The following is a 16,161-nucleotide window of genomic DNA, read 5'->3' as shown; positions in this document are numbered from 1 at the left end:
AAAAACAACAACCCACAGTCTGCGTCTCAGATGTGCATTTTCACCAAAAAGCAGACCATCAAAAAGAAGGAATTTGCAAATGACAGAGTGTACGCAGGGTTGATGGCAAACATGGCGGATGCACGGGACGGCGGTGTGACTATTTTTCGGTGCCACAGGAAGCTGTTGCGGGACTGAAAGCTCAGCTGATTAGAAGTTGTAGTCGGAAACTAAATTACATCGTACGGGAAGAGCGAGAGAGATTTTTGGGGAAAAATGCGCAGCTCCTCAGGCACCGTGATGACTTTCAGAAACTTGAAATAGAGCTGTACTGCTGACAGAATCATTGTTTGGTGTGCGTGTGGGTTTGTTGGAGGATAGAGTGTGTTTCTGTGCGCCGAGCCTGCCAAATGGAACACAGACAGTAGTTATTAAGTTTGAAGGGACAAATATTAGTATTAAAGTCAGTCCACCATGGCCTTTACCAACCCTGAATGAACTACAGCTTTTCCTTTGTGCCTGCATGTGTGTGTCCATCCATGAATGAGCGGTAAATGACTGACATCAACAGACTGGAATTCTAGCAAGAGCACACTCCAGTCTAACCACATCCTTATAATTTATGATGAGAGAAAGTGCTGCAGTTAGCCCACTCGGCCTCTTTACTCAGAGATTTCCCCAATTTATGCTCAGCCTCTTTCAAACGTTGGTACACCCTTATTTTTCATGTCATTTCAATTTGATGTCCACAGCTCAGAACCACTTTCATCATCTGTGCACCCAAAATAATTAAAGATATGCTATCATTAAATCGGGTTTTTTTTCTTTTTCTTTTTCTTTTGCAGCTTTTAGAAGTCACTTTGCAGCACTGAGTTTGAAAGGTAGATCAGCTGGTGTTTCTCCAGCGCTAACTTCTTCTTTAATAATACCCTTAAATTGGCTCAAATGGCCGAGCTCCCAGATGTAGGCGCCTGCTGGAGAGGCGGGTGGCCTGTGGTTAGTGCTGACAGGCCTTGGAGAGTTCTCTGGGAGCGATCGCTGGTTTAAAGAAATACGATTTAAACATTTTGAACAGGTAATTTGATCTTTTTTCTAAAATATATTGGGTAGGCTCCATGTAGTCTAAAGTTGGGAGAAATAAATACAGATTTATACCTTTGGAAAGTCTGCATTGGCTTATTATTTACTTCTCCGAGCAAACAATCCCTGTGTTAGAGTTTTAACTCCAGATTGAGTTTTTCTTCTTCTTTTGAAAACTGTTCGCATAAATCAGTGTGAGCGGTTCTACAGTGTGCAATAAATGGCATAGTTCACATTCTGTGTTTCACAACCAGATTGTAGTTTTGGTGTGATTAGTGACAGTGAGGATGTAGTGGTTAAAACTTACTCACTGTGGGTTGAGGTTAAGTCTCAATTCTGTTGACTTCGCCTTTCTGCTTTTCCTGCAAACATTTTACTTAGAAAAAACTACTTAAAGCAGCTCGGTTCACCCCATAGGGTGCTGACCTTGGACATGAGATAAACAGCATACAAGCACAACCATATTGCTTCAGTTCATGTCAGCTTATTAACTTTTAATCAGGAAAGACACTTAACCCTTTAATCCCAAGTGTATCATGTTTGATACAAGAGTTTTTGAGACCTCTATATCAGCGGTCCTCAACCTTTTCTGCGCCACGGACGGTTTAATGTCAGTCAATATTTTCACGGACCGGCCTTTAAGGTGTCGTGTATTTTGTAAATATAATGATAAACACAAAATCACTGTGTAATTGTGTAACTTTATTTGCAGCATCCTCCTGAAATGCCCCAACAACATTGAGAGTAACATCCTCCTCTCTGCCCCTTAATGCTCTCTGGTCGCTATGGTAACGGGTAAATATTTCTTTCAAAATCAGACACAAAACTACAACACGGGAAAAGACCGAGTTAACAGTAAAAACCCTGAAAACCATAATTTCACACCCGATCCTCAACTCTCGCGGCCCGGTACCAAACGACTCACGGACCAGTACCGATCGTGGCCGGGGGTTGGGGACCTCTGCTCTATATCATCAGTGTGATTTATAGGTTTTTGTTTAAGGTAAACAAAATATGATTGCACAAAAATGAAAACACACACAAATGAATATATATTTTTTTATGTCCGATGGTCAAATAAACATACCAGCTTAAAAAAAGTAATTAAGTGCCCTGCCCATATGGTATTTATAAGGCTTTTTATTTACTATTCATTTGGAAATCATGAAAGTGGGACTGCGCTCTGTGTTTTAGCAGGAGCAGTTTCTTATAAACAAAAGTCTTGAGTTAAGACAAAAGAAATTGAGCTGGTCTATAAAAATATCCCATAAATTTATACTTGGCTAAACACAGTATTTTAAGCAATACTCTGCTTTGCCCCTTTGTACCACGCTAAAGTCTCACTGGCGCTCACGGGTTGAAATACTAAATAAAATGTGATGTGGTGAGAACAACTTTTTTAGCTGAAGATATCTCAAATACCAATGCTTACTGAATCGTTCATTTTTGGGTTTAATCCTCATATAAAGGTGACCTAGTTTAACACAACCACATAAAGGAAATGTCTTTTTCTTCAGCCGGTTTTTACAAAAGATTCATTAGATATAATATTTATGTGTGTAAAAATTAAGAATGAAGTATAGCTTTGGTCTCAGAGGCTAATATTGTGTAGTTTAGCCACAACAACCTGTTGTCTCCCCATATCAACTTGTTGAATGTTGATTGCATGAAAGGTCAGGATGGTGTAGTGGTTGTAGCTCACCATGTAAGTTCTCATGGATCTGCGTTATAGGTGGCAGTTAGCTGGTGTCATATGCCACGTCTGTTCACCGATGGTCAGTCACAGTGGACGTAGGTGGCCTCCTTTATTCATCTCTCAAACCATATATCTCTCTTTTCTTTGGGTGCAGGTGTACAGCTGAGTCCTGTCCTGTTTAATTGCCTGTTTCAAATTCCCCTCCAGCATTTGAGTACAGTTCAAACCCTGTGCTTCTGTGACAGAGCCTTCCACAAACTATAGCTGTGGTCTTCTTCCAGCTCAGCTTCTGCTTTAACACAGATTGCCTCCCTGTGTCATAAATCTGTTTGATATGATGCAGAATTCGCATTCGAATGAATGATGGCATATTTTCTAGTCCCCGAGGCAGTGAAGTAACCCCAGACTCTAATATTTCCACCACCATGCTTCACATTTGGTATGAGCGTCTTCTCCTGAAGAACTGTCTGCTCTAAAGACGTCTGGTAATAATAACTCTGATCCGTGTGTCCATCTGTCTGTAACTCCCGTCTGTCTAGAGCACATTATTATAAAAAGCCAGGGTTCACTCAGATGGTTGTTTTTTTGTTCAACTTATAGTTTTGCTCTATTGCTCTTTTTGGAGTACAAAGTCTTTTTCCTGGCACACCTCCCATGTAGGTTAAATTTAAATGAGGTAAATTTGTGCAGTCTTGATCATAGATGGACTTTAACATCAAGAGTTACCTACAGGTCCTCTAATGAAATTAGGGAGTTCTTGGAGACGTCTTTTAGCATCAGTTTGGTTTTGGATTAAACTTGCTTTGGCTACCAGCCCTTTAAAATCTCTGCCACTTGTAGGTAATTTTCCTTGGAGTGAAATATATATATTTTTAAATAATTTAAATGTGTTTTTTTCACGTCCTTTTCCCCCTAAAGAGCTCTTTAGGTCTTGGCATTATAGCAAACTGAACAACAGACCCTAAATGTTGCTGTCACTCATCTTCTATTACTTTTATTTTCGTAGATTAAACAGTCTTTTAATAAGTTGTGAAAAGACTTGCTTATTTGTTTCAGTGTATCATCTTTAATAATATCCACAACATTTTTTGTCCTGCTTTTAACTCAGCTTTGTTTTGATTGGTTGTACCTCAAAAACAGAAGGTTTGAATGGTATGTGGGCGGGGCTTCTACGCTCACAGACTATGTGCTCTGATGAACATGATAGTGATATGGTTTCTATACCCCATCATACAGATTAAAGATTTGAAGAAAAAAATGCGTGAAACTCACTGTTTAAAGCACTCTGAGTTCTTTTGCACATGCCCAGCTCAGTATTTGAAATCTGACCACTATAATCCAATGTTGTATAACCACTGACAGAAAATAAGGAAAAGCTCCACAGGCCTGCTTCAAATTGTTAAAGGAAGGAAGAAGGTAAAGCTTTATTCATCCAGCTCTTCCTGAGCAACTCTTACACACATTATGTTAACCAGCTGTTCCCTCTCACATCTGGACTCTGGCTCTGATTTACTTGAATTAGCATCAGCTTAGCTCCATAATTGGCCTCTGTGGTGCTGACAGCTTTCAGCCCAGAGTCAACACAGCATGTGCGCAGGTATGCCGCTATAGCGTGTCTTTACTGTGAGCCGTCAGCACTAACTTCAGCCTGAACGATTCTTTAATTCAGGGTTTGTGTATGAGCGCATATACGTCCACACGGTCTTTCTTTGTGTTGATTCATTTTTGGTGTGTTTCTAATCTGTATGTGCATAAAAGAGGCTCTCTTGAAATGGAGAAAGCAGTAATCACAGGGCCTAACTAAAAAGTTTGACTAAATAAATACAGATCTTCAATCAAAACTCCAGCACGATGATTTTAACTCATCTGTCTCCAGACTCGTCTATCGTGTCCTAATCTGTGAGGTCAACAGGCAGCCTCTGACTCCAGCTATAATCACACTTAAATGTAGGTCTGACAAATTGTTTAAACAGAGACACCGCAGAGTTGCAGTTTCTCATCCTCTCATGTGCGTCTCGGACACATGTGTTTCCATGTGCGGATGGTCCGATTTCCATGCGGCTCTGTGTCTGTTTCCACTGCGACTTTCTATGAATGACAATGTGAAATGGAGGACTGTGGATGGAAAGTAAAACTGCTGCATGAATGAGAGCAGCAGTGCCGTCCGCTGCCTCAGCGCTGTTCCTCGGCCTTGTGAAGCAGTCTGGTTTTAATTTTAGTCAAACACACACACACAACCGCACTGATCTCTGCTATGTGTTATGCTGCGGTTAAGCCTAGATGTCAGTGTCACTTTCTCTTTGACAGTCGCCGTCCCGCTTTTCACTTTTCTCCTTAGTGAATGTGTAATGATTGAAGGTTTTTTTTTCTTTTTTCCCGTCTTTTGGAAGCATGGCACACATGCACACCTTGCCAAGTATAATCATGTGGAGACGCAGTGACTTGCAGAATTTTTAGAAATGAATGAAATCTCTGAGAGGCCCTGGCAGGTGGACTGATGAAGTGATATTGTAAAAGAATGGCTGATTTTCTTCTTTGTCTCTCGGTTTGTTCCTTTACACTCAGAACTATTTCTCCGTAGTTTTTCTCTGATTTTCCTCATGTCTTCCTCCTCCAGGTGAGGCTGACCTTGGAGACCGTGGCTCCGTTGGACCGGGTCAGCGCTGGCGACGCTTCCCTGATCCGTAGGACAAAGGCCTCTCCTCCAGTCAGCCAGCTGGTGCGGCTGCTGTGGGGCGAGGACACAGCGGAACTTCAGATGTCCATATCGCACATCCCTCATATCGTCATGTACCTGTCACTCAAACTGGACTCCACATCACCACAGGAGGAGGTTAGACAATAAAAATGTTACGATGAACAGTCTTTAAAGTTCATTTAATGAAATCTTTGTGCTGCGTTGGTGCTGCGCTGAGCTTTGCAGCAGTCTGCAGTCTCACTCTTGTTCATGTTTGTGCTGTTGTTGATCCTTTAGGTTTGCCACGTCACAGAGAATTACAAGTTTTATAGACAAAGAACTTCTTTGAAGTTAAATGAAACTCGAGTGTTTAAAAACAGAGAAAAGTCTCCAGTGCAGACATTGTTTGTGCTTGTTCTCTGTGTTTCTCTGGTCTTCATTGTTTTTTGCTTTGCTTATTTCTCACGATGACAAAGTCCGATGTGGCTTCTTTTCCTGTTTGAGCCAGCTTTTCAGCCAGTCAGTATTTAACCATACAGATATCTTATTCCAGATGGCAGACATGCGGTTGCCTTTTTGGAGGGTTGTGCATGAACGTGTCTCAGTAATCTTCCTGCTCAATATCCTGTGTGTAGCTCAAAAGTTACACAGACAGACATGGAGCCATAAATCATACTCAAAGACCTACTCTAGTACTAAATGGCGTTTGGACTGTCTTTTGCCTTCAGATCTTCCTTAATTCTTAATGGCACAGATTCAACGAGGTGCTGGAAACATTCCTCAGAGATTTTGGTCCTTATTGACATGACATCATCACACAGTTGCTGCACATTTGTTCACTCCACATCCACGATGTTCCAACACGTGCCAAAGGTGCTCTACTGGATTGAAATATGGTGACTGTGTACACTACTGTGAGCTCACTGTCATGTTCTTGAAGCCAGTTTGAGAGGATCTGAGCTCCGTGGCATGGTGTGTTTTCCTGCTGTGATCAATAGTGGGTCAGCCACCACCTCCAAAGGGGACAACCCCCATTAGGGTTTAAGTGCCTGGTTCTCATCATCTTTTTGAAGAAGCTTCTTGGATAAAAGGTGAAGCGCCTTCACAAACTTAAAGTCCAGGGGCCTCTTTTTCCATTTTCAAACAAATTTGCAGAGCTTCAAAACATATTTGAGTTAAGTAATGACCCAGCCTATTAAGTATAAGTGAGCCTGTCAACATTACTAATGAACTATTTAAATGTTTTAATTAATAACCACATGGGTACTCTACAGTGAGCTATACAGTATATAATTATTTGGCAATACTGCTCATTGCAGTGATACCAGGTTAACTGCTTTATGTAGGTATAAGAAAAAAAAATAAAACTACTTATTTTGTTATGAAATATTTGGGAAGTGGATGGGAAATATCTGCAGACATGTCCTATTTTGAAACAGTAGCTATAAAACTTTACAGTACCTGTTTTTGTTTGTCTGTTTAATTTTGACTGAAGTCCAGCATAAGTGTAAACCAGCAGCTTGTTGTTTGGTGAAAGCAAACCTAAAGTATTTTGGGGGAATTTTTGTATCCTTCCCCAGTTATGTCTATGCAACCATGCTAGCCACCAGTACTGAGGTTTAGCAACATCTAGGATATTATTAAAGCTAAAGCATTGGCTTTGACACAATTTTTTTGGCAAAATGTTAAAACATTTTTGCATTTAAAGACTCTATTAAATCCCAAAAGGATCGACAAATAAAAAAATAGCAATTGTTTATTTTCATATTCATTTTTTTTTCTGTCAAAGTTTCTGGTGCTTCTGTTTCACTCATTTATAGCTAGTATTTAAAGTTATAACGAAGAGCGTTAAAGTTTGCTGGGAAAAAAGGCAGTGCTGCTGACTCCACAGTGGTTATAAGTACTGTCACCAAAGCACTAAAGGTACGATTTGAAGGATTTATTGGCCAAAGAGCTACATTTAGACTTTTGGTCTTCCAGTTGAATTACAAGCAGAGTTCCTGTGTTTCTCTGCAAAAGGTTCCTGGAGGTCCTCCACTGAAAACAGGCTGCTATTAAAGAACAACATGTAGGGAGCTGTTAAAAGAGAAAGCCACCTTCAGACCTTAAATACTGCTGATAGGTTTGACCTAACTGAAACTGGCAGAATAAACAGAAACCTAAAGGCCGCTGTTGATATCCAAACCCCGGATGACCACATATTTTCCCATTCCTTTGGAGAGTAAATTGGTTTTTGGGGAAATCTGATCGTGACTTTTGTGGTCAAAGGCTCTCATGACTCGGAGCAAACTCTATAAAACTCAATTTAAGACACTGAGCTGTGCTGAACAGACTGATTTAATTATCCACATTCTGACAAAGGGCATTCTGATAATGGAGTATTGAGAATGGCCTTAGCTGTGTAGGAAACCCCAAGATTGGGAGTGGTGAGCTTCTCTTCTCTTCTGAATTTCTCTGATGTGAGTCAGACACTTCAGAAAACTACTACTCTGGACAGCGTCCAGCGCCTGCGGGTGCTACCAACCAAAACTAGAGAGTGGAGAGAAAAGCGAGAGGTGCTCTCCATCATTTTAATGCAGTGAACTTTCTGTCCTGCCCCACGTTCCCTTTGCAGCAGCAGCGAGCTGTTCTTCCAGTCGGGCTATAAACAAAATAACATTTCCTATTTTAATTAGATCCATGTGCATGGTGCCGTTTTAACATCCCGTAGGTAGGACACAGCTCACTTGTAGTAAAGTGTTAATCCCAAAGTCTCTGCTGACCCACACCTCCCACACTGTAATCACATTTTCCCCGTGGACGCTGCTGGCAGGTTGACGTTGCCTTTATGGTTGCACTTCACTGTTCTGCAGTTCCTTTTTGTGTCTCTCCACGCCAGAGTTTTTTCTTTTCTTTTTTTTTTTTATCTCGACCTAAAGAGCACTGGTGATAGAGAGTACAGCTTGTCTGGAGCCACATCAGCCAGCGGTTGATTTTTCTAAATGACAGTGCTGCGCACGAACCCGCTAAACTCTGACTTTGATTTTTTAAGTCCTTTGATTGTAGGGTAGCAGAAACCGGAGAGGTTCAGTGGTGATATTTTTGAGCTTTAGCTGTGCGATGTTTTGCTGATGTTTGTGTACAGGCTGAAGCTGCTTTCTGTGGTGGTTGTTCTGTAGCAGCCTCTCCGTGCGTGCTTTGTCCCCCAAGGTGAATATCTCCCATCGGCAGTCGTTTGTGCCTTTGTTCTGGTTGCCAAGGCTATAAGAGGCCGTTCATTCAAAGTTTTTACCCCTCACCCACCGTCCTCTTGGCGGCTTGGATCTTATCCGCTCCTTTAAAGTTGCCAGCGTGCTTGGAGGAATACTAATAACTCAAACAATGCGCTGGATCTGCCCCAGAGTGCTCTGATTCTGTGCTCTTCTTTCTGTAGATTTTGGACCTGCAGATTTTTGCAGTCGCAGGAATAAGAGTTGTACAGAAACTAGCTGAACATTAACCGTGTGCCGCTATGTCCCTGAGAACGAATGGCAATTAAATTCCCGTGTGTCCTCTAGGACAGGAAAGTCAAATATTTTAAATGTGTTTGGAAACATTGGTCTTTAAAGTGACATATTTTTGTTGCTTTTTGGAGCCAAAGTGACATTGTTGAGTTGTGGCTCATCCATTCTTTCTTTTTTTCTCCCCATAATTTATGGCAGAGAGCATTTGGTAGCAGCCAAGTTCAGATATTTCACATTCTGCTATTGAAAAACTAACCAGAGTTTGTTTTCCCCTCTATGCAGCGTGTGTGATTTTAACAATAGAGATTGTTTCAATGCTAAGCAACGATGCTGTCTGTGTCTGCAGGAGGAAGTCTTGTACCAGTACCCTGTGTCTGGAGCGTCCGGCCAGCTGAAAGGAGTGAGGGGGATCTTCATCACTCTGTGTGACATGCTGGAGAATGTCACAGGCGGGCGGATCATCAGGTAGGAAAGATAAAATGTGCTGCAGCGCCCTGAATCCAGGCTACGCACACAAGAAAATCTTACATTTCCAGTGTTTGTCATCTTTGTTTCATAGTCTGTAGTTTCTCTCACACCATGTCCAGAAAATGAAGTTTATTCCTCATACAGGGTTTCTTACCTCCACACACAGTATCTTCGGATCAGTATTCATAAATATATCAAAAAAAGAGTATTTTTGTACTCTTAGGGTACAAAAAATAGTTACTCTTGTTCAGTATTTGGGCTTATTAATCAGATCTGCAGAGCCATTAATCATCATATAATGCTTAGCCATATAGATCTGTGTTAAGATGATAAGGGGATCTTTGGAAGATATCTTCACATGTAAGGGGAAAGAGAGCTCCTGTATTGTGTGTACTGCCAGTGACACTGGTCTCTTGTCACACATGGTGCGCTTATGATTCCAAACGCTCTGATACTTTGTCAGGCTGGAGCTCACTGCCCTTATAGACACTTACTGCCTATTAACCTGATTAACCTGGTTGTGGTCACAATGAAGCCACTTTTAATTTAAGTTTCCAATTAATTTTTATAGCAGCTCCGCCCCAGTAGGTCGCTCCATGGTGTACTGGTTAACTCACCCACCCACATTATGTACGTAAAAAAAAAAAAAAATCAAAGAAAACAAACTGCAACACTGTTCCCTTAAAGTAATCACTGCCCAGAGGGTGAGCTGCCTTGGCAGAAGTGTGTGTACTCGCAGAGTGTTTCTTGTATTGTATTAAAATTAAGTCATCTCTTCACCCATTTCACCATCTCTCATATCCTCATCCATCCTTTTTTTCCCTCCCAGTTCGTCTCTCCTACTCGGCAAACATCTGGTACATGTTGGCTACTGGAAAGAAAGCAACAATCTTCTGGTCATCGGCCTTCCTGCTGAGAGGTAGCCTCAGGCAGCGTTACACACACACACACACACACACACACACACACACACACACACACACTTATACTGTGAGGTCAACTGCAGGCACATTCAACATGCTGTGTAGATATTACATAAGTCGATAGCACATGGCAGGTGTTAAAGTTTGACAGTAATTTTTCACGTATATCTTTTTTCCTTTTTTAAATTGCTGCCCTGTCACTGATGTGGCAATAAATCCTCCGAGCATGACCTGTGCTCCAGAAATGAAGTATTTTTGGAAAGAAGGAAAGATTTAAGAGCACAATCTGTAAAAACAATCGGAAAGGACCGTCTTTTTTTCTTCTTCTCCTCGCTTTTAACTTTACCATGTGCTTCTCTTTGTCCTTTGTTGGCCAGATGAATGCCTCTTTAAGAAGCACGTGGTCGTAAAACGCTTGGCGAGATGAGTCACATTAGCCACCTTTATGTTTGTAGCGGGTCAGCCCCGACCAGTCGTCGTCTCACGCCTGGAAATAATGGATCGATTCTTGAAGAACACCCACAAGCAGAAAAAAAAAGCACTGCCGTAAAAATGTTTTTCTCTGTGGCTGCTGGCTGTTAATCCAAATATTTGATAAACTTGACTTTTTCCATTTCCCTCCAGGGTTCCTCTGCTGTATCTGCAGACCGTGGTAGGAGACGTAGTCCGCACACTAAAAGTGATGTACGGCTCCTTAGACAGGTTGGTCACTGTTGCCTTTCTGTCAGTCCTGCTGAGAGTTGGTGGGAACTTCCTCTTTCTGGTTGCCATTTTTCCACATTATGCAAAATATGCTGAAATCAAAGTAAAATGTCTTAGCTGTAAAGCGCAAACCTTCCCCACAAACTCATTATTGTCTCAATTTGTCAACTTGATCTAGTTTCTTCTCCTGAGCATGTTTTTTTTCTTTTAAAGGGGACCTGTTCCACTCATTTCTAGGCCCATGTATGTAAGGAGGGAGTAGGGGGAAATGTAATCACTTGTTTGTTTGTCTCTCTTTGTTAGCAGGTTTCTAGCTGTCATTTTCAAATTTTGTGTGATGGTAGATCACAGATGGTACAGCTTGGGCAAGGCCACAGCAAATGTAACAATAAGTCTAAACATTTGACCTTAACCTTCATTTTTGGCGCCAAAGTTCAAACCTGACCTTGAGGAAAAAATGTCAAGAAACCATATTGAATAATATATTATATAAAAGGGACGGAGAGAGCTGTGCAACACACTTTTTAAGTTTATTTCCAGACTGTATAAATCTCTGCAGGAGGGAAAAATGTATATCATGTATATTATGTGCAGATGGGAGGCAGAGGCAAATATAAAATTAACAAAAAATCCTGATTGGATGAATTTATGTGAGACACGCTGATACACCACAATTTATTTGGAAGAACGTGGTAAAGATTTTATACCTCAAAGATAAAGTGTCAGAAACTGTTCATCCTGAGCAGGAGCACTACTGGACAATGTGTAGGAATAAATCTGCAGGTCTCTTCCAAAGCTGTTCTCCTACTGAGGCAGCTGGCAGAAAAAAATGTTATAATTGGTTCAGGAGTTGGCCTTTGACTTCACTGTAATTTATCTAGGAAACCTACCATCTGGACTCGATGAAAAAGATAAATACTTTTTAAATACTAATGGTGGGTAGCAAAAAAGCTGTAATCAGATGATGGTTGTGTGAAACATGCCCGACTATTAAAGACTGGCTAGAAATCACACAGGAAGTAGATGACATTTTATATGACACAAGCTGTGTCCAAATTCATGGGCTGCATCCTCCTGAGGCCGCATTTGTAGGCCGATTACGTCACAGCGACGCGCCGAAGGCTGTCCAAATTCGTAGACTCCTCCGAATGCAGCCGACAAATGCGTCCTCCTTTTCCCCGAATTTGAAGGATGGGTCGGGTGTGTCCTTCGTGGCCTACCAAATCCCAGAATTCATAGCGCGGCCCAGCCAAACTCCAGTTTCTGGCAATGGCGGCCGCTACTAAGTTTTAAAATTACTCTTATTATTCTTTCTGGGTCACAAAATAAACTTTTAACATATTTTCAGGCGAGAATGTAGATGTGTAAATTTCAAATATCTGCTCGGTTTATTAAGATATTGCATATTTGCAAAAGTGCTTCGACGTTTTCGGAGACGTCTGTTACCCACCAGCTGGATAGCAAGCCGGAATCTCGAGGGTCACTGAAGCCGCCGAGAACGGCACAACTCCCGGCACATCATTTTCAGATCACCGCGGACTTTCGCTACTCAGGTTAAACGTAATATATAAGTCACTTAGACAACCTAAAAATGTTATTGTTGGGCTTTTTTCAGTGTTTTGTTTGTTCGTGAGTAAATCGGTTTGGCTGAGAGTAAAGTTATTAGATTAGATTAGATAAAATAAAACTTTATTAATCCATCGGGTGGGTTCCTCCTTGGTTTTCACACAGCTGAATAAACGTCAAACAGAAAACTGATTAAACAGAAGTGTGAGACGGTCGAGAACTCCAGTGTCCTGTTATATTTAGATAGCAAGGAGCAGACGGCCGAGTTTATTAAACTCCACCGAGACAGCGGTGATGCTAATCAGAAGGCTAGACCGTCCCATTTCACAGCCGTTTACTTCCGGCCTACCCGACCTCCTGAGAACCCGGCCCACATAGACCGCGAAGGCCGGGTCCTCAGGAGGATGCAGCCCATGAATTTGGACACAGCTAAAGACTGGTCAAAATGCAACACATTTTTGAATCAGAGGTGTTTCTTCTCTGTCTGTGCATCTGTGATTTATCTGTAATTTAAATGTGTTATATGTTATAGTTTTTCAACTCTAGAAATGAATCTAAAAGGTGCTTATGTCATATGCCTGCAAACACTAATTACAAGGAACATGACTGTGAGTGTGGGGATGTGTGCAATTTTATTTCATCTTTTCAGTTGTTTTTCTCATGTCTGTTGTTACTAGATGAACTTGTGCTTTTGCATGTTTGCCAGTTTCATGAATGTTAACATTAAACAATAAAATTAAATATATATATATTTTAAAAAGATTTCTTCTAATTGTGTCCTCCCACAGTGCGTTCTGTAAGGCAGACCACGCTCCCAGGCTGGACCATTTCTTCTGCCTGTTCTTCCAGCAGCTCATCCAGCCCTCGCGTCTGAGGGAAGGCTCCTCCTCGGCACCTCCGCCCGACATCTCAGGGACTCTCTTCCTGGACGGACTGCCGGCGGTTCGATGGCTCACGCTGCCTCCAGAAATCAAGGTACACTGCTGGATCTGTGAATGCAAAGTTTCTTCTATCTTTCTGTTCTTACATGTGGCTTTTGCTTGTTAGTTTAGCTCTGGTGCCCCCTTGTGTTCAATATTAAAAACAATACCTGCTTGATTTTGATTTATTTATTAAATCTGATTAAATTTTAATGGACTTCATAATGACAGTGGGTGGAGGGAATAAAGCGTAAGAGTTCATGAAAAAATCACATTAAAAATGACTGCTTAAGGCACCTTTAGTGTTAATAATATTTATGTGTGTGCGTTTTGTTTGGTTGTTTGTTTTCATCTGCAGATGGAGGTGGACACGGTTCTGTCTGACTTTGAGTCTTCTGATTTTGGAGAAATGGTAAGAAATGTTAGTTTTCCACCTTTATACCTTCTCTCCTGCACATATAAAGCTGTGCTGTCTTTGCAGTCAGCTGCAAGTCAGTGAGGTTTAACTCTTTCTCATAAAGACGTCTAATGACCTGCCCCCGTACCCTTAATGACGAGTTTTCACACCCATTATACATCAATAAACCACTCTGTTCAGAAAAGAGCTTCAAGGTTTACTCGCAGCAGGCTTTCAGGGGTAAAAGGTTAAGTGGGCAAAGACACACAACCATCATAAGGGCTTCTCTTGAGCATGTGTGCATGTTTGCTGAGATCTATCTTCTGTCTTGAGCAGAGGAAGGGAGAAGGTCAGACTATTTATAGGAAGGTGTTCATGTCTCGGTGTGTATTTTTAATGAGCAGCTAATGAGGTCTGGTGTGTCCCTTTGTACGCGCAGCGCTAACAGGTTAGAGATGGATTATTGATGCTGGGAGCAATGAAGCTGTTACTGCTTTCACTTAATGTTGCACTCACACAACACTGTCACACAGAAAACCTTAAATGTGACTTTTTTTGTTCTTTTTTGTGCTTTTACAGTCTGAGGATTTTTTTGGCCTGAGGCGTCTGTATATAATCCTCGGCTCCTGTTTGTTCTATAAGGTAAGTTTCATAGTCACAACACGCACATGCCTGCTTCAGCGCCAGCAGCCTTATTGTATTTTTACTTCCTCATCTGATAGCGTCTACACAGCTATTCTCGTCCAGATAACAGTCATTGTGTACATAAGGTGGCCTTTCACACAGGATAACAGGATGATGAGTGTGTTCTGTGGCTCAACAGCAAATTTACAAACAAATTAAGCTGTTAAATTATTAACTGAGAGGATAAGGGAGACAGTAATTTATCCTTTCATGTTTCCACTCTCTCCCCTTCCAGTCCTACCTGATCGCCAACCACCTGCCTAAGGAGGACCTGCTGGACGTGTGTCTGTACTGCCAGCACTACTGCCTGCTGCCGCTGGCGTCAGAGCAGCGCGTGGGTCAGCTGGTCATCTGGAGAGAGGTGTTTCCCCAGCAGAGGGCTAACGGAGCCACGCCGGGCTACAGCCAGCCAGAGGGCCGACACTTCCTCCTCATTGTGGGGCTGGTATGGAAGGAAATCACTGACTTGTTTTATTGATATTTATTCTTTTTCTTGACAAAACTCCTTTTCTCATTTCAAATAAAAGGAGCATTTAATTATCGTGTTTACACAAAACCCGCTTTAATCCCTCTTTAAATTCATCCTCCTTGTGTGAAGAAAAAAGTACATCATCTTTAAATTCTAAGCAATGTTCCCTCTAATTTTTCATGTGTCTGAGCGAACACACAAACTCCCTGAGCGGTCCCTTGGACCACTGTGAGCAACATTAGACGTGTGCACTGTGGTCACGCCAGCATCGAATCCATCCAAGTTACATGGTTTATTAAAATAATCAAATTGCAGCATTTACATTTATGTCGGACTACTTTTAATTAACTGCTTTAGAATGAAGATGTAAAAAAATCTTGTTCATGACCTGCGTAGTATGTTAACACTATTGGAAGTAAAAATAACTTGAACTCCAATTCTGAAAACTTAACTTTTTTTTTATAAAGCTCTGACTTGTATTATGAGTCTGTGGTCTGGGAGAGAGTCTGTAACTCTCTGTCTGCAAAATACCGTATATAATGACCAATGTTGGGCAATTAATTATATAGTTACTTATTCAAAAAAGTAACTGAGTTATGCAAACAACAAAGTTTTTTGCAGCTGTTTACCTAAAAATGCAGCAAAGGCGTTATTTTCAATCCATCCATTCGCTTTCGCTTATCCTTTCCAGGGTTGTGGGGGCGCTGGAGCCTATCCCAGCTGTCATAAGGCGAGAGGCGGGGTACACCCTGGACAGGTCGCCAGTCTGTCCCAGGGCAAACACACAGAGACAGACAACCATTCGCGCTCACATTCACCCGCACATTCACACATATGGGCAATTTGGATTAATCAATTAACCTATCCCCACAAGCTGCATGTCTTTAAAATTTTTAAAATAAACATTTAAAACTATTTACAGAACAATCAGCTGTTCTGCATCATATCTGATGCCACACAAATTATTTGTGCCACTCCAAAAAATAATTTCTGTCCATTATGAGATAAAGGAGAACAACAGCCTGATACCTGCAGGCCTGACAACAGGAGATGTATCACTGCTGTAACACCTGTAACATTCAGCAGTCGCCTCATTGTTCTGACACACACAACAAAAC

The 16,161-nt window shown here is 41.5% G+C and overlaps 1 protein-coding gene across 2 annotated transcripts in view; it reads left to right on the top strand.

The window, feature by feature from the left end:
• intu (inturned planar cell polarity protein) overlaps positions 1 to 16,161 on the top strand; it is a 28,620-nt gene that overhangs the window by 7,121 nt on the left and 5,338 nt on the right. For both annotated transcript variants that reach the window (XM_035914233.2, XM_006805503.2), the window contains exons 4-11: positions 5,373 to 5,588; positions 9,261 to 9,379; positions 10,212 to 10,301; positions 10,930 to 11,007; positions 13,362 to 13,548; positions 13,852 to 13,905; positions 14,470 to 14,532; positions 14,810 to 15,019. In XM_035914233.2, the coding sequence (XP_035770126.2) occupies positions 5,373 to 5,588; positions 9,261 to 9,379; positions 10,212 to 10,301; positions 10,930 to 11,007; positions 13,362 to 13,548; positions 13,852 to 13,905; positions 14,470 to 14,532; positions 14,810 to 15,019 (1,017 nt within the window). The remainder of the gene's footprint in view (positions 1 to 5,372; positions 5,589 to 9,260; positions 9,380 to 10,211; positions 10,302 to 10,929; positions 11,008 to 13,361; positions 13,549 to 13,851; positions 13,906 to 14,469; positions 14,533 to 14,809; positions 15,020 to 16,161) is intronic.

The sequence above is a fragment of the Neolamprologus brichardi genome, chromosome 3 (genome assembly GCF_056152115.1).
Source record: "Neolamprologus brichardi isolate AB-2024 chromosome 3, ASM5615211v1, whole genome shotgun sequence".
Classification (NCBI taxonomy): Eukaryota; Metazoa; Chordata; class Actinopteri; order Cichliformes; family Cichlidae; genus Neolamprologus; species Neolamprologus brichardi.
This window is presented reverse-complemented; position numbering and strand designations above follow the sequence as displayed.